Raw genomic sequence first — 24,777 nt, 5'->3', positions numbered from 1 at the left:
GCAGTATACCCTGAGGACTCTGCTGGATTGAGTGTAAAAGTAAAATCCAGTACTGTTGACCCTTCACTGAGAATTCCCTGCTAGCTGCTTGCTCTTGTCTTAAATAGAAGGTTACTAGCTTGAATGCCTCAGTTGATTTTTTACTGTAATGGAATCACACTAGGAAACAGGTGGTATCTGAAGTACCAAAGTCATTCAAAGCTTTATGGTTGACCTACCAAGCAATATCTTAAACTTCATCTGGAAATCAAGTCACTGTGTAGGCTAGTCCAGATCATGGAAGACAGGTGTAATGTGCTCGCAATATGACACACTGCGTAAAATGTGAGCACCACATTCTGTACTCTCTGCAATTTCTGAATGGTTTTAAGGTTACGGTGATTCAATCTGGATGTGATGAAGGTATGAATGACTGTGACAGAATCTGCATCTGAAAAAAGGACTGCAACTTTCTTCTTATGTTGCAGATAAGAATGCTCTTGGTAACTGCTGCTACCTGAGCATCTAGCAACCGTTGGGAATCCAGCAAGACCTTGATCTCAGGCATATCTCCTCAGAGAAGGAAATACTGATATCTCTTATTCCTTACAACGGCTTCTACTAACCTATGTGTATCACCTCACTCTTATCTGGGTTATCTTATCTCAGCCAACTAGCCCTTTTATCCATACCCCAGTCTCTGTTAGACATTGAGTTAGTTGCTCAACTCCAAAGGATTGGAAAAGAAGTAAATATAAAGACTTGGTGTCATCCCTACATTGAAAGGAGAACCAGATGCTTATACTCCACCTATCACTATGGTATTTGAGTACTTTTCCTAAATACTGGGATCAAGATGGAACCTTTATTGTCCATACTCCTAAACTTTGGGAAAGTTTAGAGCCTGGTTTTACTTTGTGTCTAAGCCATTTGTGTAGTTGATATAAACCTCTGACACTTTTATTCAGTATGTGCCTTGAGGATGTTTCACAATGGGGTTAAATTTTGCTTTTCTTAATCACATCACCAATTGATTACTCATTTGAGTAATGTAATCATTACATAGCTCTCAATTCTTTCTTTATTTTGTTCCTTTATGAATATAAAACTATCCTTAGCACTTTATTTTTTTTTTTAAAAAAAACACCTAAAATTTTAATAAATTTAAAGCAGCATTTCAAACCAAGGTAAACATGTCACAGTCCCATAATTAAATTTCTAGTAATCTTAATTATTTTGTGATTATTATTAACATTTAATCCATCAATTAAGTAATAATTCAGATGGTAACAAATCTTAAATAAGTCACTATTGTCTCTTTGAGGAATTAAAAGCCTGTCTATAAAATGTATTTTAATTCTTGGGTATATGAAAGTACTGTATATTTCAACAGGGAATATCAATCAGGTATTTTTCCGAACTCACAGAAATGTAGGTTTCTCCCAAAGCAAGGCTCAACAATCATTGGTAGTACTTAATAGACAACAATGACAACAGTAGACCAAAGGATGTTGGTGATTAGTGACTGGAACATGCCACTTCTGCCACAATGCCAGACAATTAATTATGCTGTGCTGAAGGAAAGGAGGGGATAACTAACACTTTATCCATTTGGACAATTTTTTCCAAAGGGAATGTACACATTTTTTTTTATTGTTCTCACTTTCTCCTACATACCTCACTTGTCTTAGGCCTAGATCTTTCAATGTGGTGAAGGAATATGGACCTTTATACCTGTAGGGAACCCATTCATCCTGCAACCCTCACATCCCCATAGCATGACTTTCCCAGAGGAATGGTTATTCATCCTTGTCCTTTCATGGAGGCACTCTCCTTCTTTGCAGCACTCTGATTCCCTTTACCAAGTGAAACTATTCATGTGGCCAAGCCTTTCTCCTGGGGGTCTTTCCCAGCTCCTGCAAGGGAACCTGTGACTGTATAATCCGCCTGGCTGGGGCGGCACACAGAGGTTGCCATAGAAGGAGCAGTGATTCCCCAAATATCCCGTGGATTAATTGGCCGAGGAGCAGATTAAAGAATTTGAGCTCCCGTGAAGGCACCCAGGTGCCTTACCCTCCAACAACCACCTCCACTCTCCCTGTCTGCACTCTAGCGCTGTGGGGGAACGTGAGGAGGGTTGGAATCGCTGACGTCCCTGCAATCCCCAGCATAACTCCACAGGAATATGACTACCTTCAACTAACTCGGTTCACCCAACCTTTGAGGGAGTCCTGCAGGAACAAGAGTCTGGACCAAATTCTGCCCTCAGTTACACCTAGGTAGCAATCCAGGGTGTTCCTTGGAACATGAGGTTAGTTAGACCAATATCCGAGCTCAGTTTCACCTTTGCAGCTCCCCCCACGCCCCCATCCGACGAGGTACGAGGCTCAAGTTAAATTTCCCTTCCTTAGTGAGAGTGGCGCTGGAATGCATTTCAGAGCAGGGTTTTACTAACCCGGGCGGCTGAGATGCTTGCACGCTCCTTCTTTTCCGAGGGATAGAAACTGCTGCGAGATGATTGCGCTCTTTAACATCCAAAGCAGCCAGAGGCACCAGCCGAACCGTGCGATCAGTGCCTCAGTGGCAGCCCGATCAAGTCCTGCTGGCCCCTTCTGGTGCCCACGCGTCTCCCTTCGCCCTCCACAGACACACCAATGCCCCCGCCCCGTGCTTTCCGAAAGCCTTGGCGCCCTTCCCCACTGCCCCCGGCCGGGGTCTCCCAGTGCCAGTACAGACCAGTGAACAATGGAGCCAGGCTCCCCCGCCCCTTTCTCTCCCCGGCCCCAGCTGTGAACACGGGGGAAGGGCTGTGGGTGGGGTCCAGTGCAAGCCCCACCCAGCAGCAAAGCGTCATCGCCTCCCCCCACGCCCCCGGCACTTCTCTCCAGCCAGCTCCCCTCGCCCAGCCACCCAAGTCCCTTGAACTTTCCCGGGAAGACTGTCGCACCAAGCACTAGCGAGCGGAAAGCGGCACCCGGGAGCCTGCTCAGCAGCAGCTTCCCGCCCACGCTCCCTCAACCATTCACCCCCCCCCCACTCACACACGCCCCCTCCCCAGCCAGTCACACAGCCCACGGCGTCCTGGCATCTCACTACAGCACCCCCCCCCCTCCGAGCCGCCCGCCCGGACGCTCCCCCCATTACCCCAGCCCCCAAACACCCCTCCCCCACCGCAAACTCCCTCTGCCCGCCCCCAGCCACACCGCTCTGCTCCCCTCCGCACGCGCCGTCCCCGACCCGCGACCACCGACAGCCGCAGCCGCTCGTGGCTGGCCAGAGCCCGCCGCCGGATGCTGCGCTCGCCCGGCTGGCGCTGAGCTCCGCCGGACACCACTCGCCCGGCTCCTGCCCGCCACAAAGGAGGGAAGAATCCCGAGGAAGCGACGCGCCCCCCGCGGGGAAGAAGCCGGGCAGCGGGTCGGTCCGGATGCGGTGAGCGCAGCGTCGCCTCCGGGGCTGCCTTAGCGGAAGGAAGGAGCGGGAGAGAGAGAGAGAGAGAGAAGCAGGGATCGGGCACCGCCAGCCACCACCATGGGCTGCTGCACCGGGCGCTGCACGCTCATCTTCCTCTGCGCGCTGCAGCTGGTGAGTGCCTGACCCGCGCTCCGCACCCGGGCACTGCCAGCGTGGGGCTGAGGGTCCCGTGCTCGCTGCAGCTGGCGGGATGCCTCTCCCCGCCCTCCCCCCAGTCTCCCAGCACTCCCAGGGCACTGCCAGCCCCTCCGCACGCTGCAGCTGGCGGAATGCCCAAGCCGTTTGTGTCTCGGGCTCCCTGCATGCAGATCTCAGCTACCGGGCACTGCCAGCTGCTCTAGGGCTGTTGCGGTGCAGGGGTTCATTGCGCTCTCCTCGGTTCCTCTGGTGAGTGCTCACTAACCAGGCACCTCTGAGTGAGTGACCCATCCCCACCTGATCCCCCGCTCTCACCCGGGGAGCACAGCTGACTCTTGCGCCCTGTGGTTAAGTTTTGAATTTTTATGTTAAAACAAATGTGTTTGGTTTGAAATCTGTTCGTGTTGGGGGGGATCTGCTCCCATCCCAGGGCCAGGCTCTGTTTAACGTTGCCCAGTTTCTCTTTCGGGTCTCTAGGGGGTTGCTGCAGCTTTTCTATGCCGGCCACGTCTCGTGCTTGAAGGATTTCTGAATTCATTTCGAGTCTCTCTCTTCCTCAACCCCCTCAAGCCAATCTGTTTGAACTAGATTTTAAAAATCTCACTCAGATTTTTTTGGAAATCACACCCATTTACATTGTCTCAGGTTGACAACCTTGTGTTAAAATCGCTTCGTGACCAATATAAGATCGAGGTGTTCAGGCAGCATTGGGGTCCGCTGGTGCCGGTGTGTGTGCGCGTAATATGAAATGAAAGCGACTGAGAGACTAAGTTCTATATGATAGCCTAGCACAAGAATGACACTTGTAGGACATGCTTGTTGGGACCTGTCATTGGACTCTGCTGTTTATTTTCTAGTCACTTCATTGAGGTCAGGAGCCACCAATCTTCTTTTGTGTCAGATCCATTGTGGAATGTACAAAAATCTCTTTGTGCTTAAAAAGGCAAAATCTGCACATCCTTCTGGGTATTTCCTCCCAAGTGTTTTATTTCAATTACATACACCCTGATATGTAATTGACACAATTGAAAATGTGTCTTGTTTTCTTTGTGTATTAAAGTTGGCATATTTGTTTCAAAGTAGTGTTGTCAGAACAGAACTATACTGAGCAATAACAAGTCCTTGTATGGCTCATTAGCTGAGTGATAAAATAATGCTCTTCCTTTAACAGTCAGTCTCTAATCCCATGAGAATTTTAAAAGATTTTTTTCTTTTCTACTGCTTAGAGCCATCTTTTTGCCACATGATATTTCTTTGGATAAGTGTGGGTTCTTCAGTCTGTGGGTGTGCAAGTGTATGTGTAAAGTAAAACTATCCGGTGATTACAGAATATGATCATTTGGCAGTCATCCTAGCTTCCTGCTAAACCTCTAGAAAAGGCTTCTGTTTCATGAGAATTATTAATGGACTGTTAAACACAACATATTCAATACTTCACTTTAAGAACATCATTCATTTTCAAAGTGTTAGTCAAATCTTCAGCTGGTGTAAATTGGTTCATTAGTATTGTCTCCTATTCAGATATTCTTAAATACCATGGGGAGGGTGCAGTGTTAAAACCTGAATAAAATAAACTAACAAAAGGGAAAGAGATTTCATGTATTCAAAATTTGTACTTTTAATATTAACCAATCTTGGTTTATAAAGCTGTGGCCTTGATCCCCTGGACTTGTTTTACACTCCTGTAACCTATTGACTACTATGGCGTTATTTTTGATTTACACTGATGTGTGTGAGGAGAATCAGATACTTCATCTTTAAAAATATAACACTAACACAGCTATGAAGGTTATAATAACAGTATTTACTATTCTGTAACATTACTTGGAGGCTATAAAAACTGAAGAAGTAAAGTATGAATAGCCATCATAATATGTAGAGTACTGCAGATAAAATCTTTCAAAAAAAGGTATCATGTTTTATAAGAGACCCATCAAATGATCTAACAACTTTCAAACTGTCGACTTTTAATATATAGATTTTTCTACTGTACTTTCCTGTTTTATAAAAATGCATACCTTAGGTACAGTCTACTATAACATCCATAGGTTTTAGTGACTGATCAATCCATGTCTAGCCGAATGCTTCTAGTGTAATTTATTTTAATTAAAAACAAAAATAAAAACTGCAGTATAAATATGTGTTAGACCTAAAATTTAATCTAGTAGACATGGACTCGAGCCAGCGTACTCACAATGATCTCAGTGGCGGTGGTGTTGAATTTATGTTTGTAGGAATTGTCACCACAGGAGATTTTAGATCTGTTTCATCACAGAAGTCATGAGTATAAAGCATACCCAACAAAACTGCATCCCCAGACATTACTATCATTAAGAGAGATTTATTTTACCTTGCATCCATTTATGGAGAGGTGAAAGACATATTACTGCCTGTGGACTATGTTTAGATTAAGTGCTACAGAAGCCAAAGTACTTGTTTTGCTAATTTGTAGCAATGGAAAAATACAAATGATTTCTATGGGTTGAGAAAACTTTAGAAAAATAGAAAGATGACAATGCTTTAAAAAATAGGTAGTGAATTTTCACACAAGAAACAGTTCACCCTCTCAATAAGTCTTGTTAGACCACACCAAAGAAAACCAAAATAGGTCAATAGAAAGGTATTATGTGAACAATTCAAGACTTTTTTGATTAAGAACTGTATAGACACCAGCTGAAAAGTCAGACAGCCAAAAATCTTCATGAAAATACTTAACTTGCAATTCTCTTTGTTTGTGAAGTGGATTGTGCTGCTCACATCTCCCTGGTGATTGCCAATAAAACACATATTTCAGAAATATTTGATACCCAACACAGCAGTGGTTCTCAACCAGGGGTCTGGGGACCCCTGGGGGCCCACAAGCAGGTTTCAGGGGGTCCGCCAAGCAGGGTTGGCATTAGACTTGTTTGGGTCAAAGGCAGAAAGCCAAAGCCCTACCACGTGGGGCTGAAGCCTGATGACCCAAGTCCCACCCCCCGGGGCTGAAGCCAAAGTCTGAGCAACTTAGCTTCACAGGGTCTACTGTGGTGTGGGACCTAGGGCAATTCCTGCTTGCTACCCCCTAATGCTGGCCCTGGCTCTTATATGCAGGAAAAACAGTAGTTGTGGGCCATGAAGTTTTTATCTCACGTTGGGGGGCCTCAGAAAGAAAAAAGTTGAGAACCCTTGCAAACAGGACACTTCTATTATTGTGTAGATGTACTGAAGTTTGGAATTGGAAGTCTTTCTATACAAATGATAGTATTATCCCTAAGTGGAGTGTCTGTCACACTCACACAATCCTTAGCTTTGGAGCATCTCATATTTGATTTTAGTTAGTTGCTCAAAATTAGACCTTTGGACCAGAGCTGCTTTTCCACTGTGTTACACCAATTTGATACCAGGGGCATTTCATTAAAGTAAATGGAGTCATGCCAGTGTAAAACTGTTGTAAGATAGTGGAGAATCAGGCCCATAATCTCTTTTAGGATTCTGTTCTAACTGCCTCTAAAAATTCTTGGCACATTTGTGATGTGTGCTGGCTTCTCAGCACAGTTTTGCTGGTTCCCTCACAACCTTTCCCCATCATATCTATTTTCCCCTCTTACTTTTGCCCATTATGCTTGTATATAGAAAAGTGCTATTGGGAAGAGAACCACAGTCATTGAATGACCGTGGTGTTTGTGTGGGGTCTATACACCATCCTTTCTCTAGTGGTAAAATACTATGGCTTACTATCTTCAAGAAGAATTATTTGTAAACACGGAGTGTTGTGTGTGCATGTGAGATTTCAGTAGAAAATATTTTTAAAATGTCATTATTTTCATTTCTACATTTTGATCTACAAAAATGTATACATCAAACTGCTCACATAACCTTTCAGATTTGGTACTGACTATAGTTCAGTCTTAAGTGTAATAGACTCAATACAATGCACACTAATGAACACCCCAAAGGCATTCCCCGGTTAATCTTATATGGTTTCATATAAATGTACATTTCTTAAAATGTAAATCTGCATAAATATGTATAATGCAAGGTGTCAGAGGGCAAGTGCACCCCATCCCTTCTTGGGACAAAGTGCGGGTAAAGATGGCCCCACGGCTGAGTCTATACAACCATCCCTTGTCTTAGTATAGCTTGGCCTGGCGGTAAAAGTCAATATGGCTGCCCCCTCTCAGGGCTTTGTGGCCTACCAGTCAGTCAACAGGTCTGCCCTGTTCAGCAGGGCCATGTGGCCCAGTGGCCAGAGTCAGCATAATGGTCCTCTTTAGTAGGGTTGTTTGGTCTAGCGGCCAGTCTGGGGAGTGGGCCGCCACCTTGGATGGGAGTGGGGGTGTGGTGACTGGGTAGGGGGACCCGGGCCCTCCCTGCTCCACCGGGTCCCAGCTCAGGGCCCTGACAGTGGCAAGTATGCTCGCCACTGGGTCAGAAGGGAATCTTCCCGAAACACTCTGACACCGCTCGGTACAATGCCTAGTCCCCCTGAGCTACTTCCTACCCTGTCCCTTGTGTAGTGGTCCTGGTGTCCCAGAAGTCCATAGTCTCCTCAGCCTGTGTGACTTTCAGCAGTTCCATCGCTTCTTGGGCATCTGCAGGAGCTGGGGCATTATCCTGGGTCTCAGCATCTGTTGCTTCAGCAGCTCCCAGGCTGGAGCTTGCAGCATGTGTCTTCCCTCTTCAGCGGTCAGCCCTGAATGAGCCAAGCTGTACCCTTTTATATCCCAGCTTGAGCATGCCCATCAGGGCAGAGGGGGCATGACCAGTGTGGGGCCAGTGTGCCCTGTCACACAAGTGTTCTGGAAAGAGCCTCAAATTGAATAGGGCATTATTAGGCCCTGATTCAGGAAGCTACTTAAGCACAAGCTTTCCTGAATTGGGTCATCTTACAGTGTTGGAGGCTGCCCCCGTATTTGCTCAAGCAAAACTCCCTTTGAAGAACCCAGAGTAAGGAGAGCAATTTCGAGGACTTGACTTTACACTTTGATCTTATTAACTCTAGAATTGTAATATGTCATTTCAGAAGATGTCATACTGGGAGCTCTAAAGTTGTATATATCTTCCTAATATGTGCATAGCAGGAGTTACGTACATATATCAAGAAAATATATCACAATGATATATTAATCTTTGAGTATGTGCTGTAACTCTCATTAGCATCATCAGGAATCACATATCACCTTTTCTATACAAGATAAGTCAGTAGCCTTTTTACAGAAACTGCCAGCAATTTGTAAATGCTAGTGTAGCCACCAGGTCATGAAACACTGCAAAATGAAAATGGTCAGAAAATAAAGCAAATAAAAGAATACTAATAAATTCTGAAAGGGGCAAATTGGCAAAGGATTATACAGAGAGTTAGCTGTGTGAAACCAATTGAAGTTAATGTGTCCCAGCTAAAGCCCTTCTGAGGCCTTGAAAATGTATCTCTCAGGAATTCACATTTACATTTAATTTTGTTTTAAAGTTTACATTCATTGTGTGTGTCGGTGGAGCAGGGATGTTGGTAGGTAAGAATTATATAGATATGTAAACACAACAAAAGTGCTAATAATAAGTCATGGCTCAGATTTTCAAAGCAGTGCAGAAAAGATTAATGGAAGGTGTATGGCTAACACCCCATCTCAGTTTCGAAAATCTCAGCCTATGATTTAATCTGTAGGTATTGGTGCTCTGTGTTCATTTAAAGCCCTTGCTTTAGACGTACAACATTATATGGTGCAGCTGGTATAAAATAGTTTATTTTCTACTCACCATACTCTCAAATCAATTTCAGTGTTAGTTTAGCACAAGTTTAAATAATTGTAATGGAAATGTGACTACATATTAATATTTTCCAACTAAGTGATTATTTGGTGAGTTCATTCGGTCATCTTAAACTAATTCTTCTCTTGATATGCAGAAGATTTATGCTTGTAAATCCCATTAATGCTAATTGGAGTAACGTGTGTAAATCCTTGCACTTTGAGAAGAGACTGTATCCATTAGACTAAAAGACAATACTTCACCATTGATTAGTATGCATAATACCATTTCGATAGCGGTGCTGGCAAATGATGCATAACATGTGATGTAATAATTTACATTTTTTCATCTCATTTGAGTATACTTTACAAAGCAGGAAATCATAACTTGTACTAAAATGCACTTTATGTAACCTTCTGATTTTGGCTCGGTGCACTCTTATGTTAGAACAGACATATAACAATTATATAACAGCATAAGGACTTGAGTGATGTGATAAATGAAATAAACTAACCCTTTGAACCGATAAATTGCTGCACCATTTGATGCTAGTAAAAGAACCACCAGTCCATTGATCTGGAGATGAAGCATCTGTCCATGGGTAAAGCAGAAGGTTGAGAATGTATGTTTTATATTAGTGGGGCAGGGAAGGGCGTGGTTCCTAGCACTGACAAATGTAATGACTGTAAGAATCAAAAGGCCTGTTGTTTTTAGTAAGGGAAGAAGGTGTAAGGTAACATTGGCAAATTTGCTCTGGCATCTCATATGAGTATCTACAAAAAAGATACTCTTTTGGCTGACAGACTGATTCTCTGTTATAAGGCCCTTATCCTGAAAAGATTTATATGCATGCTTAAAAGAGCTTGGTGGGAACTGGGTTTTTTGTTTAGCAGGAAAAGCTGTGATTTCAATTTATTTTTAAATTCCAAAACAGAATAAAACCAACATTTTTTGAAATTTCCTGTGAAATGAAATTCTGAGAAAAATATTGTTTCGGGTTGATTGAAATGTTTTATTTAGATAAAATCGAAATGTTTTTCTCTGAGTATGACTTATTAAAATTGTGTATTATGTAACATTAAAACAAATTAAAATTAAAAGTAATTTCAAAATGGAAAATCAAAGCTTTAAGTTCTGAAAAGTTGTTTTGACCTTAGCAAAGTGCTTTTTCCCCCCAATTTTTTCTTTAAATGAAATGTTGTCAATCAACACATTTCTTCAAAACATTTAGCTTTCAACAAATTAAAATCTTCCAATGGAAAAATATTCTGTCAAATTTCTAACTAGACCTTATGCTTAACTTCAAACATGTGAGCAATCCTATTTAGTTCAGTGAGGTATTCATGTGCTCAAAGTTATGCGTAAACATAAATCTTTACAGATGGGGGTCCAAATCATCTGTTAGAATCATGCTTCTGTAACTTGTCAGTCATCAGGGACATAAATATTCATCCCTCCTAAAAATAAGGCTTAACATTTGCATTTTGAGTGTATTGTACATACATTCAATAATCACAACATCCCTGTGAGATATTAATGTACATATTTCCAAATGGCTTACTACGTTAGTTTCTGAGCACACTGCAAAATAATAATAATAAATTAACCCCCCAGAATGAAAAGTACTTTTATTTAAATCTAATTTATTTCAGATACCAGTGGTTGGTGGTTGATTTTCAGGAGATTTATGTTTAGTATAATATGATATAGTTGTTTGGGGTAACATGAGCCAAAAGAGCTGTAACATCCTCTGGAGCAGGATGGTTTTAGTGTCAGGCTGATTTTGGGTGAAAGTGTTTGTTCCATAAACATATGTCCTTTTACAGATAACAAAAATGAGACAGTATACCAGGAACTGAGCCTTAAAGTAGCTACAGCTAACAAGGTGGTAAGAAAGGTGGGATATGGCCCCAGAAACCACAGCACCAGACGTGTATCAACACACAGCGAGGATGGATGCACCTGCCTGTATATGGGACGGAAATGAGGTGTGCACACCAAAGTTGTGTGGATGCTTACAGTTGAGCTTGAAAAGAGCAAGCTCATATGTAAGTACATGGACCCAGATACAAATTCAGTATACACATACCCTTAGAGTGGGTAGGGGACTAAATTTTCCAATATGCTCATGTTTGGGGGGATGCCTTCTCAAACTGAGAATTAGAGAGCTCTCTTACAAAATTGCCTCTATGTGACTTTCCAAAAGTCACACAGCAAGTCAGGGTACATAGCGGCGAAGCAGGGAAGGCCAAGCTCCCAGTCTCAGGTTCAGTCCACCATAGCATGCTACTCCTTCTCTTTTCATTATAGGTTCATGATGCACAGAGGCTGCTGTGTAGAAGCATGATTATTTTTACATCTGTGAGATGAAGGAGAAGATTTAAAAATCTAGTCTTGATTGTGGGTGGAAGCAGAAGTTAATTAATTGAAAGTGAGTTATGTAGGTATCTCTAATGGCCATATGATCTATCATTTTCTGGGAATAAAACAATAGGATACCAGTACCTGCTGCACATCTGCTGCTGTCCCAAACAACAGATTCTTGGGATTGAGATACTATGGTTTACAGAGGTTCCCCTCATAAAAATAATTGAAATTCAAAATAGGAATTATGTTGTTATATCTAAATTAGAGTCTGGCTCAGGATGCAGAACTTGGATGTGAATATGTATTGGGATCAGGACAGGCTTTGTATTCTCCACTCTGATCAGGTCAGGGATTGTCTAGATGATGTCCAATTGCTGATTTTGTGAGGTAATGGTATAAAATAGAAAAAACAAAAAACAATTTTTGAGATTAGGTGATTAGATTAGGAGATTAGAAATCTTTAAATATCATCTTGCAAAGAGATTTCAGCCACATCTGTACCAGAACCAGCTCATAGGTTCCTTTTTACTTTTGGGTCTGACCTGGTACCAAACTGTAGTGGCAGGTTCAGATATAAGATTTGAAATCAGAAGTCTACTACCTTTACATTTTTAATCTGTGCTTTGGGTTTTGGCTCATCTCTAATCTACATATTACTTCCTTACGTAAATAAGTTAAACTTTACTTGATTACATATGTAAATAAGGAATGGAACAGGTCACAAAGTTCTTATATCATGATCTCGCACTATAGAAGACCATAGCAGTTTTGCAACTGACTTCAGTAGGAGCAGACTCAAGCCTTTGGTGCAGATATTGGTAGGCATCTTGCTCAGGTGCAATATAAATAGCCATGGATTCTTCATTAAGAGGTATGATGGGGTCTGCCAGATCTCCTCTTCTTGCTGAGGAGGCATCAGCACACTGACACTCCCTGCCTAAGGAAAATCCACTCAGGCTGGGTGAGCATCAAGACAGTCCGCCAGAGGTCTAGCAGGGTCAAGAGGAAATACTGAACCAGCAGGCCAGTTAGGAAGGCTTGCCTGCTTTTGCTTAGGGGCAGGGCCAGGTGAGACTGGGACAGGGGAGGTGTTTCTCAGGGCTAAGCACTTGCATTTGAAGGGGTTTTCCTCTTTGTTTAAAGTAGTGGCTCTCAAACTTTTGTATTGGTGACCCCTTTCACACAGCAAGATTCTGAGTGTGCCCCCCCTCATAAACTAAAAACATATTTTTTTATATTTAACACTATTATAAATACTAGAGGCGAAGCGGGGTTTAGGGGTGGAGGCTGACAGTTTGTGACCCCCACATAATAATCTTGTGACCCCCTAATGATTTTGTAGAGCAGTGGTCTCCAAACACCCCCCCTTACCTGTAACATAATCTGTCTACGCCCCCCCCCCCCAGGAGCGGGGCTGGGAGCCAGGAGCAGAGCAAGGACTGGGGCCGGGGCCAGGAGTGGAGTCATGGCTGGGAGCAGGGCTGGAAGCCAGGCCACGTTTGGGGATCGAGGCCGTGGCTGGGAGCCAAAGCTGGGGCCTCAGCTGGAGGGCTGGGGCTGGAGCCAGAGCAGAGCTGGGGGCAGAGCGGGAATGGGTGGCGTTTCTTCCCTGCCCCCTGTGGGGGCTGGCCTGGGCCCTACTGCAGTCTCCCCACCCGAATATTCCTCCCCACAGTTTGGGGAGCACTGGTTTAGAAACTGACGCCAAGCTTATGGCACAGACTGCCCTGCCCCAAGCAGATATCCAGATCATACAAACTAAGGTGGGGAGGGCCTACAGTACCATGTGTGGCCCGAAAGAGGGCGATATTGGGCAGCCCCGCCTCCCACAGGATATTTAGAGAATTCAGTAATTTAGATTACATTGAGGGTGGAAGAAGTCCTTAGAATCTTTTAAAAACTGCTAGTTTGATGCTATGGAAATGAATCTGAAATGGGAATGGGAATTTTCAAGACATCTCTCTCTCTGTGTCAAATTTCACTGCTAAATTTACAGAAGAATAGCAATTATCTGGGGTAATTTTGTCTTCTTTGTCTTTTTATTCCACAAACACTGTGTCAAATCTTGTTTAGGTACATTTGTATTAAAACCAGCTAAAGTTAATTCACTCAATTTTACAATGATTTACTAAACTAGACTGCAACCATTTTGGGGCAGGGAATCTGTCTTTATCTGTATTGCAAAACATGATGCACATCTATGGCTCTAGATAAGTAATATATAGTAATAATAATAAGGGACTTCATGGTTCAGGAGACCAGTAATAGGATAAAGAGTCTTTCATCTTTAGGTCACTAATTGAAATTCAGTGCAGGTTAGTTGCTGCTGAAAGTCATTATGGCCTCTGTGCAATGAGTGTTTCAATACAATGTCCATATAAAAAAAAAAACAGTTCCATATTAGCACTAATTGGCACCCTGTCTGATGTGGTAGTTCTCGTCTCAGCAAAAGGCCATGGAGTCATGAAGACCAAAGCAATCTTTTTTTTCTAGTGGTTCCCACAGGCCATTGTTCAGGAATATCAGCAGGGTGCTGTGATGAAGTTTGCATTACTTTGCCTGTGTTGTACCTGGTTTGTAAAACAGAACTTTATTTTCCAGGGTTCTCAATCTGGCACCTTTCATAAGCAATACATTAAGTTTAACACCCACTCCAAAATAAACAAACAAGCAAGCAAACAAACAAACCACACACACACACATACACACACACACAGAAGAAACGACATGGATTATTAGCTAGTTTTCAGTTTTGTTAAGGAAGAGACCCTTCCATTCCCTCCCCTTGTCCCCATCGTTTTATTTGAAAGACTTTGACTTGGAAACAGAATTCAGGCAACAGGAAATATTCAGCACTTGGGAAATACTTACTTTAGAATCTTGAAAGTTTTTCTGAATCACATCACATAAAACTGTCTCCCTTCATCTATCAAGAGAGACTAACACACACCTTTCCAAAGGGGGTGCCAGCAGGTTTATGTTTATGTGATGTGTGGACTGCAGTTCCCTGACAAATCAGTACCAGTGGCACGATCGCCATTTTTAGTGTGATTATGGTCTTTTTTTCCTTTTTGTGATCAATGAAATCTCTGTGATTTCACTATAAATCTGTGTCTTTTGGCAGGTTTGTAGGCAGTAGTGAGCTGGGATAAATCTTTGATCTTTGGAACGTACAGAGTGCTTAAGACCATGGTAACAAAAAGGTAGTAAAAGATTTTATTTTGACTTTTCATTTTTTTTATTATATTCCCCTATTGTCTTCTTCCTGCACGTGGATCTATACCTTGTACATTACCTTTCCTTGGCTCAATGGGTGGTAGACTGGTATTTTTAATGGCGTCTCTGGGTGATTTTTGGACCTGATTTTATGAGTTGCTGAATGCTCTAAACTCCCACTGAAGTCCCAGAAAGTCATTCTTATGGGTCTATCCCTTTAGGCTCAAGTAAAAAGAACAATAAAACCTTTCTAAACAGTAAAGGCACAGAAACATAATATTCAGAAAAGTTGGTTTTCTGCTTGGATTTGAAACAAACAGTGCCTACCAAACAAATGTCCCCGACAGAAAGCTCCAATAAAAAGAAGTAAAATGTGAAAATTTGTGAAATGCAAAGAATGAGGAAAGGAAACCATTTAGTTGTGCTTAAGGATGTTAGTCTTTTTAAAAGGTCAGACTAGAGGATTCACATGAAGGAAGTTGAGACAAAGGCACAACTTTATTTGGTCAAGAGTACCAGAAATTGTGAACATAGAGAAGTTCTTACAGGCATGGAAATATATGTACAATTAAGTGTCATCATTGTAGAAGGTAGCTGATAGTAATCAGGAAGAAACACTAGATAGAAAAGAGCATATACCTGCGAACTGGACCTTATGGAACTATTCAGTGAAGAGTTTTGACACACACAGGCAAAGTCACCACTACAGATGCCATCCAGAACCAGGCCCTTATTTTTAAATGGATTTTTATTCAGAACGAAGCTGTGGAATATATCGGCTTTTGTATTATGCCTCATTTTCTAAAAATGGGATTCTGGTAACATTTAGTGTAAATATCAGACTTTTGCACCTTCCCAAGAAGGCATGCATAGAAAATAGTCAGTTAAAAAATGCAATTTCTGCTGCTCCAAGAAAACCCCAAAGCTGGGCAACAACATAAATTATACTACAGAGATAATATCACAGAAATGTACGGGCTTTATCAAGGCTTGGTAGAATTCAATTTTTATTTTTAAAAAATAACTTGAATGGATAATATCAACATTTATTTTTAAACACAGATATTTTTATGTATTTAAATGTTTATAGTAGTGGGAAACTCTGTGGGGAGGGGTTTCAGACAATTATTTAATAGCAATGGACACTGAGATTCAAAAAGTTAGTTTTACAACTGTTAAAGCACAAATTGTCAACATCGCATGTCAAAATATACAAAGTAAATAGCCTTCAGTCAGTAAATGCATTTGTTAGTCAATTTGTAACAAGCTTACTACAAAAGTCTAAATCACTGGATTTTGGGTCTATTAAGTTCTCAGGCATAATTTTTCTTACTTTGCCTATCTCCAAATTTCAGTTATCATCAATGGAAATATTTTGTCATGGGTTTGTGTGTATGCTGTGAAATTGACATTTAGTGATATTTACAGATGATAATGTAATCCCTCAAAGCCTAGTTTTATCCTACACACCCTCTCAATGCAACCTAAATAGCCTTTTGGGGGGAGGGCTATTTATTCTTGCTGCTAAAAGCTTCCTTATTCCTGCACAGTGAACTGAAAAGTTTTGTTATTTAATATTTATTCTTTTTACTGAATTAGGTAGACACTGTCAAGGTAGGAGTGTTTAGAGGATTTTAACTGTGTCAGAAGCCTTGCTACTCCCACAGACTGCCTGAATTATTTACATCATGGAAATCTCCAAAGTGTTCTAACCCAGATTAACCCACTTTACTCTCAGAAGCAGAGAGTAGAGTCCTCATTAAAGTCCACTGAGCTACTGAAGACTAATTGACTTCTCTGTGACCATCTATTCATTTTTAGGGCGCCCATCACTATAGTATGCACATACAATAACAAGTGCATTAATTCTTTTCCATTCCCCATAAATGGCCCAAATCTCACAGTCTACCCTGCTGCTTAAACTTCCTGCTATCTCCCAATGGACTATCTTGTTGGCAAACCTCCCTGACTGCTGCCCTAGCTCAGTCTTCCTTTCCTCCCATAGCAAATTCCTGGTTCCAGATATTAACTGTCATGAAATACTTGATTCTATGCTATTCTAGTTTAGAACCCTTCTGCTTCTCTTTTCCCTTCTCTTTTCCCTGAGCCAAGTGCTTGGCTGTGAAAGCTCCTCCTACCTACCCCTTGTCAAGCTCCAGGCCCTGCTCTCTTTCCCTTCTTTTGGCTTCAGACCCTTTCCACAGCACTCAAGACAAGATTATTGGTTGCTACTCACAGCTGCTAATCACCCAGCTGATCGGAGGCTCTCCCCATTCCCCCAGCTATTCCTGCTCACAGTTCCCTTATTCCAACTGAGCAGCTGTCCCATCACTACACTGTTTTCTTCTGCAAGTGTCTCCTACTTGAAAATTATGTAGCATAATGTAGGGTTAATGTAGGGCTTGATGATAATTATAAAGGAATTGGTAAGTACATGCAGTAGAACAATAAATACTGTGTATAGTTTTAACATATGTTTTAATTACACAAATGAAGATTAAAATTCCTGCGGCTTTAAAAAAACAAAAAACAACAATTCAAAAACTGAGAATTGAGCACTACATCCTGGTTGAGAACCAGCATAGGTTTTCAGAATGTCAGGCCTAGGATTCCACTTGCGAATTTCCCTAACTTCTCTTCTATAACGTAACACACAGGTGCATTGGAAACACCTTTAATAATGCTCCAATACACATCAAATATTTTTTCTTGGTCTCTGGGGGAAAAAAAAAGTGTGTGTAGCACTGGGTTGCAATTTGCTGTGGTTTACATCTGCTGTAATCCCACGGAAATTAGTTGTATTGTGCATAGTCTAATTTAAGGCTGAATTTGGCTCCTCATGTATTGTAGGCACCAGTACACTAAAAAGGGAGAGTGACTAATAGGATTTTGTTTAAAAAAAACTAGAACATAAATGTGATAGATAATGACTGATGCTGGATGAATGAACTAATAATGTTATGCTCTGTAATGCCATTCTCACAGTAGCTCTTTCAACAGTGAAATGGAATTGAAAGAGTTTCTCCGTCAAAAACTGCATTTGTGATGAGACTTTGTAAATAAAAATGAAAGTATTCTCAATTTAAACTTCATGATCACAAATGACTTGAAGTGTATTGAAGTATTTTAAATTTAGTCATGGATGTCTTGAATGGCTTTAAGTTGTATCATTAATGTATAATTTAATCATAGTGATTTGATGAAAGCTGGAGCTGATTCTGTTGTGTTAGAAGCCACCACAAAGTGCCAAACTCACTTTAAATTGGATTAATATGATCAAACCCTTAGACATCAAGGCATCCAACATCTCCTGCTATTTCATAACATAGCTCTGCACATCTGTGGATCAAAGTCTGATTCTTTGCTTCCCCAGCCTACCGAGCTTGCAAAGACGACCTGGATCATGGACACGCGCTGCACAATGGTATGAGAGTTCTAGTGAACGTAACCTCTCTTGGTTGCTTAAGTGAATTAAAGATCAAATGGAAGAATCAGGGGAAAGCTGGGTTGAAATAATTTCATCTCCTTTTTGTATCACTGAAAGTTTCTACGCACAGGATGTAGTATTTTTATGCACAGGCTGTATATGATGTTCACTTACGTTAAAAATTGAAGATCTGTTTTCTATAGGCTTTGGGGACTCTAGAACTGTCACGGTTAATCTCAGATTTAATTTAAAACCAAAGTTTCTAGGCCTTTTTTCCGTGTAGATAACCGTGCAAATGAAAATTGATCCATACATTTGAAAGTATGTCACTGATCTTATCTATGGATTCACAGTTCCTCTAAGTTTCATAAAGTTCCTGTATGAGCAGTGAAACCCAGGGCCACCAGTTCCTCAGTTTTTTGAGAGAACTAAAGACCAAGTTGAAAAAGCTGAGGGATGTGCCACACATGCTGCTGAGGGACGTGCCACCCATTCATTGTGAGGGCCACCACAGGTTTCCTCCAAGCTGATTCATCTGCTGCGCAGCCGGCGTAACTTCTGATCACAAGAAAGTGGTTTTACTTTTAAAAAAATCATTTGCATTATAGTACAACTAACCTTCCGTGCTAGGCTCTGTACATACGCATAGTAAGAGACAGACTCTACCCCAAAGAGCTTACAGTCTAACACAGAACACGCAAGGTGGGTCAGAGGAAGCACAGAGACATTAAGTAACTTGCTTGAGTTCACATGCAAAATCTGGGAGCTGAACTCAAGTCTTTCTAGTGCAAGCAGTTAGCCTCAGGGCCATTTTTCTTCTCTGTGTGCTTATGTTTGTGTGTTCAACTACCATAAATTGGGGGTCTGACCCACATGTGAGTATAGGTGCCTATCCATGGGCAAACAGTTGATTTTTGTCTGTGTACTTATGGTACTTGGGAGTGCAAATGTACATATGCAGAAATATGCATGGGTTTTTAATTACTTAATGTTTGTACGGTGTTTATATATACGTGTGTGTGTCTCTCTCTACATATAGACACACATACCATAGACACACACACACGTCTGTTAATATTTCACTGCAATGTGTAACAAAGCCTTGGCATGAGGTGAATTTTAGTGGCCCCCACACACCCAATGTATTTGGAAAATTGCCCTCATAAACTTTCCACATGTTGACAGATCTGAGTAGACCCCAGCGCAAGCTACGGTGCTCCACTTCTCCTGCAGCAGGAGGCTGGTGCTGACCAAAACATGCTCCTCACCCCCTTGCTAAAGAATGATTTTGTCTGAGGATTCCCATGCCACAAAGAATCTTCATGCCAGATGTGTTCATGGGGCAGAGTCCTCACAAAAGACAGGACTCAGTTATTTTTTGTGGGTCATGATGTGTGGGTCAATGAAAAGTTTTCACTGCAAAAATGCTAAAGTTGACTCTCCACAATGTAGAGTGGGGACCATTTAAAGAGAATGAAGACTTTCTCCTCCTCCCCCCCCCCCCCCCCGGCCAATGCCACGATGGATTTAAGGACTTCTTTGACTGTATAAAAAGAACTTGGATCTTCACTGTACAGTTTGGTATATTACCTCCTTCATCGTATCTGATTACTTTAGTTTTTGATAACTGGAATTAAGATGTTACAGAACTCTTATTGCAATAACAGAAAGAAATTCTATCCGCTTGGAAGATGGGCCTTTGATTTTTGCACGTGCTCTTTTTACAAGCGAAAAAAGCACATCTGACAGTGAATCCGAGTAATATCCAAGGCAGACCATTCATAAGCAATAGTTTTCCTTCTCAGAGACAAAGCCATACATTATTTTCATTGTCTAAGGGGATAGCCTCTCTTGGCCTTAGAGTGTATGAAATATCAGTGGTCTAAATGCCTTATTCTGCAAGATGCTAAGCATCTCCTTAAAAGCACTGAGTAGCCTCAGCTCCCACTGAGAACAGTGGGAATTAAGGGTACATATTACCTTCCAGGAGGCCCTCAATACCTTGTTAGATCATGCTGTAACTGCTATAGCTGTGCCTTTGAATGGGCTTTGTAAGTGCTAGAACTATTAGAGGGGACCATTAGATGAAGTCATTGAACCATTAGGAAGCCTGCAAAAAATTAGTACTCTTTTTCTGATCTAAAGAAGTGTTGTGGTTGAGAATATGCACATAGAGCCATCCTCAAGGGAAGATTTCTTTTACACACACTGACTCCATCAATGCTACTACCTAGCAGTTCACTAATATGAGACTTACGCTTTGTAATGTTTCACAGATTCCCACATCATGCTGACTAGAGCTGGTCATCTATTATTAACATGCTGGCATTTTTGCTAGACTAAAAGTGTCTTCCTATTATCCATATTCCTATTAACCCTTCCATGATAAAAGACACTCGCAAGCCCTATTCTGTTGTCACTTTATCTCTTTGGAGCAAAGACATTTCAAATCTCAAAAATTACACAAACTCCCTTCAGAGCATACAGAGAAAGATACATATTGATTTTCTTAGAAATACCTCAGACGTTTGAACACAATGTCTGTAAAATACTTTCTTTTTTTAAACTATATTTCAGTGCATGTCTCTGAACATTATTATAGGGTTGCATTAGAAATACTAGGATGATGGTTGAGCCAGCATGTTTTGCACGTATACAGAGACTTACATCGACAGCAAATGTTAAGGAAATACTGCCCTTATGAGGTAATGAGGTATTTTAATTCCAGTTTTGCAGATGAGGATGCTGAAGAGGCCTTGCCAAAAGTCACAAAGGAAGTCTGTGCCCGAGCCAGGAATAGACCCTCACTCTTGTGACTCTGAGTCTCATGTCTAAACCACAAGTCCATCACTCCTCTTTTATGATCCTTTCTTGTTTAGTGCTTTCAAGTTTTCAGAAGAATTAGCCGTTGTGCTGGGAAAAAACATGAAAAAGATGGATTTTCCTGTGAAAGGTTTGGTAATGTTACGCTTGGTGGTTTGAGCTGACTGAGCATGCAATAACTGGACAGTTAAGAGCTTTATCAAATGCTTTGTCTGTGCCTGGTTAACTCAGACCTCATTTTGGGCTCGCTCCCCAGCTGATGCAAATAGTTTGACTTCAGTGGAGCTGATTTACACCAGCCGAGGATCTGGCCTGTTATTTTAAAAACTTCAGATTTGGATCTGGCCCTCAGTGATCAGCGTCATTCACATTTTTTGAAGAAACTTGGTTTAGAAATGAATGTAGGTGTCCAAAAATCACATCTTACAAGCTTGCCACTGAATTTTTAATCAAATACTAGATGATGTGGCAGGAGTATAGCGGGACCACTGTGGATTGAAACAAATAGAGTTGCACTGATTTCAATGATTTCTCATTCAAACACATTCCTGTCGGGACTAATCTCTCTTCCCTTTCTACCTCCTCTCATGTTTGCACTCCTGGGAGTGCAGAGGCCCAAGATGCAACAGAATTGCCATGGTTCTGTTTCTGTAGTCATGACTTTCTGCATAAAGGCCATGTAGAGTAGCCAAGCAATGCCTGCATCCTGTAGAGTAGTTCTCCATGGCAGTTCTCTATACTGCACAGAGGGATGACAGTAAAGGAACGGGAGGCATTGTCAGTGGAATCACAGATACATTCACCAAATCCGTGTGTGTGTGTATGTTTTGAGCAATAGCCGTGGCCATTGTTTCAGCCCACAGGCAATCATATCAGCAGCAGATCACATGAGCATTCCATTCCCACATCTCTTGTGGAGATGTTCAGTGTGAGGCTGATTTACTCAGTGTTACACAGAGGTGCACAATTTAACCTGGTGTGCCAAGTGTATTTATTGGATTGTGTGATCATTCATTTTCTATTTTTTAGTTTTTACACAGATTTTATTCTTGAAATAAAAGAGGAATTACATGCAATGTTACAGTTACCATTTAAAACATGCCGGATGCATTTCCTGGGTTTCAGTCCAGTGCTTTAACTACAGGACCCATCCTTTCTCTTCCCATCTTATTCTCTACACATCTTCCAACTTCCACAGTGAATAGAGCAGGGGTCCTAAAGACAACAGCCTCATTCATTACACAATCTTTATTCATTCCCAGAGCATGGCCACCCTGTGCACTCAATGTGACAAGATACTTAGCAAAAATAATGTATGATCATGTGATTAAAGATTGCAGCATAATACTATGCACAATGTGGGCAAATTCTAGCATTACCAAATGTTTCAGTGCTTCACTTTGAAACATTACCACTGTTCTTTCAGGGTCCCATCCAAAACACATTGAAGTAGAAAGACTCCCATTAACTTCAGTGGGCGTTAGATCTTAATGTAGGGTTTGGGTTTTTTTAATGTATAAATGAACTGTGTTTAAGTTGCTGCAAGAGACATATTTTGCATTCCCTATTGCTGGCCTGTTTAAAGTCTCAACTATAACTCTGTATTAACATAATTCTTTGCATTTAACACTCTTATGCAGAAGGCTAGAAACCTGCAGGTATATGGAATCATTATCTGAAGACCTTTCCAGAAGTGTCAGGAGAAATATTATATATGCATTCTTAATCTTTCAGCAGGAAACAAGAGCACTGCAAGCCAAATCTGCAGTTCAGAGCTGGAACCAATACCTCCTACAGCGATAGGATAAAACAACAGAAGAAATCGCAAAGAGGCACCTTAGTTCCCTGCCTCCCACATTCTTGTTAACTGTGGGAGTATCAGCAAATAAAATAAAACTCACTCATTTTATTGGTGTTTTCAAATGCAAATGATGCATTTTTTTATATAAATGAGGAAAAATGCATTTTTACTTTGGGTCTCAGTGAAGTCGATGGGAAAACTCCGATCAACTTCAGTGGAAGCAGGATTAAGCCATCAGTGTGGACAGTATGCATTACAGAGATGCCAGACTTGTGTAGCCTTGTTCAAGAATTCATGCTTTCTTGAGTCTTTTTCTCCATGCAAGTTATAAACTACATGGGCCAAACTGGGAGAAGAATTTTGTCCACTGTCTTTGCTGCTTTCACAAAAATAATTCTCTGCTTGAATAGCATGAGAGGTTCTTTACAGAAGTGCTTTGATCAGCAGAATATATACCACTATATATACACCTACTAAAATTTTTCAGACACGAGATGTGCATAGCTTGAAAAACTAATCTCACACTGTGTGGTTTCTTTGTCGGTGTCTCTTCCTGTTCTTTACCCTGTGAAAGGTGGACTTGATTATTGGATCATTCACTTACTGGTATTTACTGGCTCTATATTATTTCCCGTGCTCCATCAGATATTGATCAATGTGTAAATCAGTCTGATGGAACATGGAGGAAAATAAATCATCCATCTGGGAATCCAGTTGTGAATTTCCCCAAAGATATTAAGGATCAAATTCTTCCTTCAGACACTTATGGGCAAATCCCATGGACTCTAAGAGTTGCTTACACAAAACTGCTGATGGCAGAATTTGGCTTCAAGTACATCACCAAAGAGTTTTTTGTACTGGTACATCATGAAAAACAGACCAGAAATAAAAGGCCCTGTTAGTGGGAGAGGAAGTGTTGTCCAGTGATTAGAGCACTACTCTGGGACTTAAAATACCTGGATTAAACTTTCTGATCTACCACAGACTCACAGGTGACCTTGGACAAGTCACCCTCACACTGTGTCCCATCTGTTAAAATATTAATAATAAAATACTTCCTTACCTCATAGCGGTGTTGGGGGTATAGATATATTAACAATTGTGAGATGCTCAGATATTAAATACCTTAGATTCCTAGATAGGCTCTGTTCCATATTCATTGCTACTTCTCCCAGCATATGAATGAGCAAGAGCTACCCTTTAAAAGGAGTCTGTAACATTCCCTTTTAATCATGATGGGTATGCTTTTCTACTGTTGTCCACCAGTTATACAGCAAACCCTATTTTATTTTAAATGAAATTGTATTCTGTTTTGAAGAATGTAAGCCTAACTAAACGCAGGCAGGAAGTAAGTGCAAACCGTGCAAATATTAACTATTGGATAGATCTAAAATTAATTATATATTATAAAGATATGTTTATTATGGACCTGTATTACATTGCTTTGGGAAGTAATTACGAAATGCTTGAATGATAACAGAAAATTAACACACTAAAAAAAGGAAAGACAGCAGAAAGGGCAGAATATAGAAAGATAAGAGGAGAGATAAGACGATGTGTTTAGACATGAAAGGCTCTCTTACTTTAATATTTTGTGCCAGCTTCTGCTAGTCTTACTAAATTTGACTCCTCGCAGCACAGGGTAATAGTTACTGTGAATAAGGGTAGCAGGATCAGATCCTTTAAAACTTTGGTTATTTTAGTTAGGATAAATTCAATATTTTCTCTCCAGCATGGTAAAAAGCTTATTTTTGCTGTATGTCTGACAATGATTTGAGCCCATTACTTCAGCCCCATCATCTTCTACCTATCTCCCACACTCTGCTGT

The 24,777-nt window shown here is 41.2% G+C and overlaps 1 protein-coding gene across 6 annotated transcripts in view; it reads left to right on the top strand.

Annotated features, from left to right (window-relative positions):
- Positions 1–3,169: 3,169 nt before the first annotated feature.
- NKAIN3 (sodium/potassium transporting ATPase interacting 3) overlaps positions 3,170–24,777 on the top strand; it is a gene marked incomplete at its 3' end in the record, with an annotated part of 514,515 nt that continues 492,907 nt past the window's right edge. For 5 of the 6 annotated variants that reach the window (XR_014710250.1, XM_084619357.1, XM_084619356.1 and 2 more), the window contains exon 1: positions 3,170–3,564. Coding sequence is in view for 5 of the 6 variants with exons in the window: in XM_084619357.1 (XP_084475483.1) it covers positions 3,511–3,564 (54 nt within the window). Of the gene's footprint in view, positions 3,565–18,275; positions 18,323–24,777 lie in introns of those variants that run through there. The other variant, XM_084619355.1, reaches the window with a different exon arrangement.

The sequence above is a fragment of the Lepidochelys olivacea genome, assembly GCF_965140295.1.
Source record: "Lepidochelys olivacea isolate rLepOli2 genome assembly, chromosome: 2".
Lineage (NCBI taxonomy): Eukaryota > Metazoa > Chordata > Testudines > Cheloniidae > Lepidochelys > Lepidochelys olivacea.
Note: the sequence above shows the minus strand (reverse complement) of the source record. Positions and strands in the feature narration are given on the sequence as shown.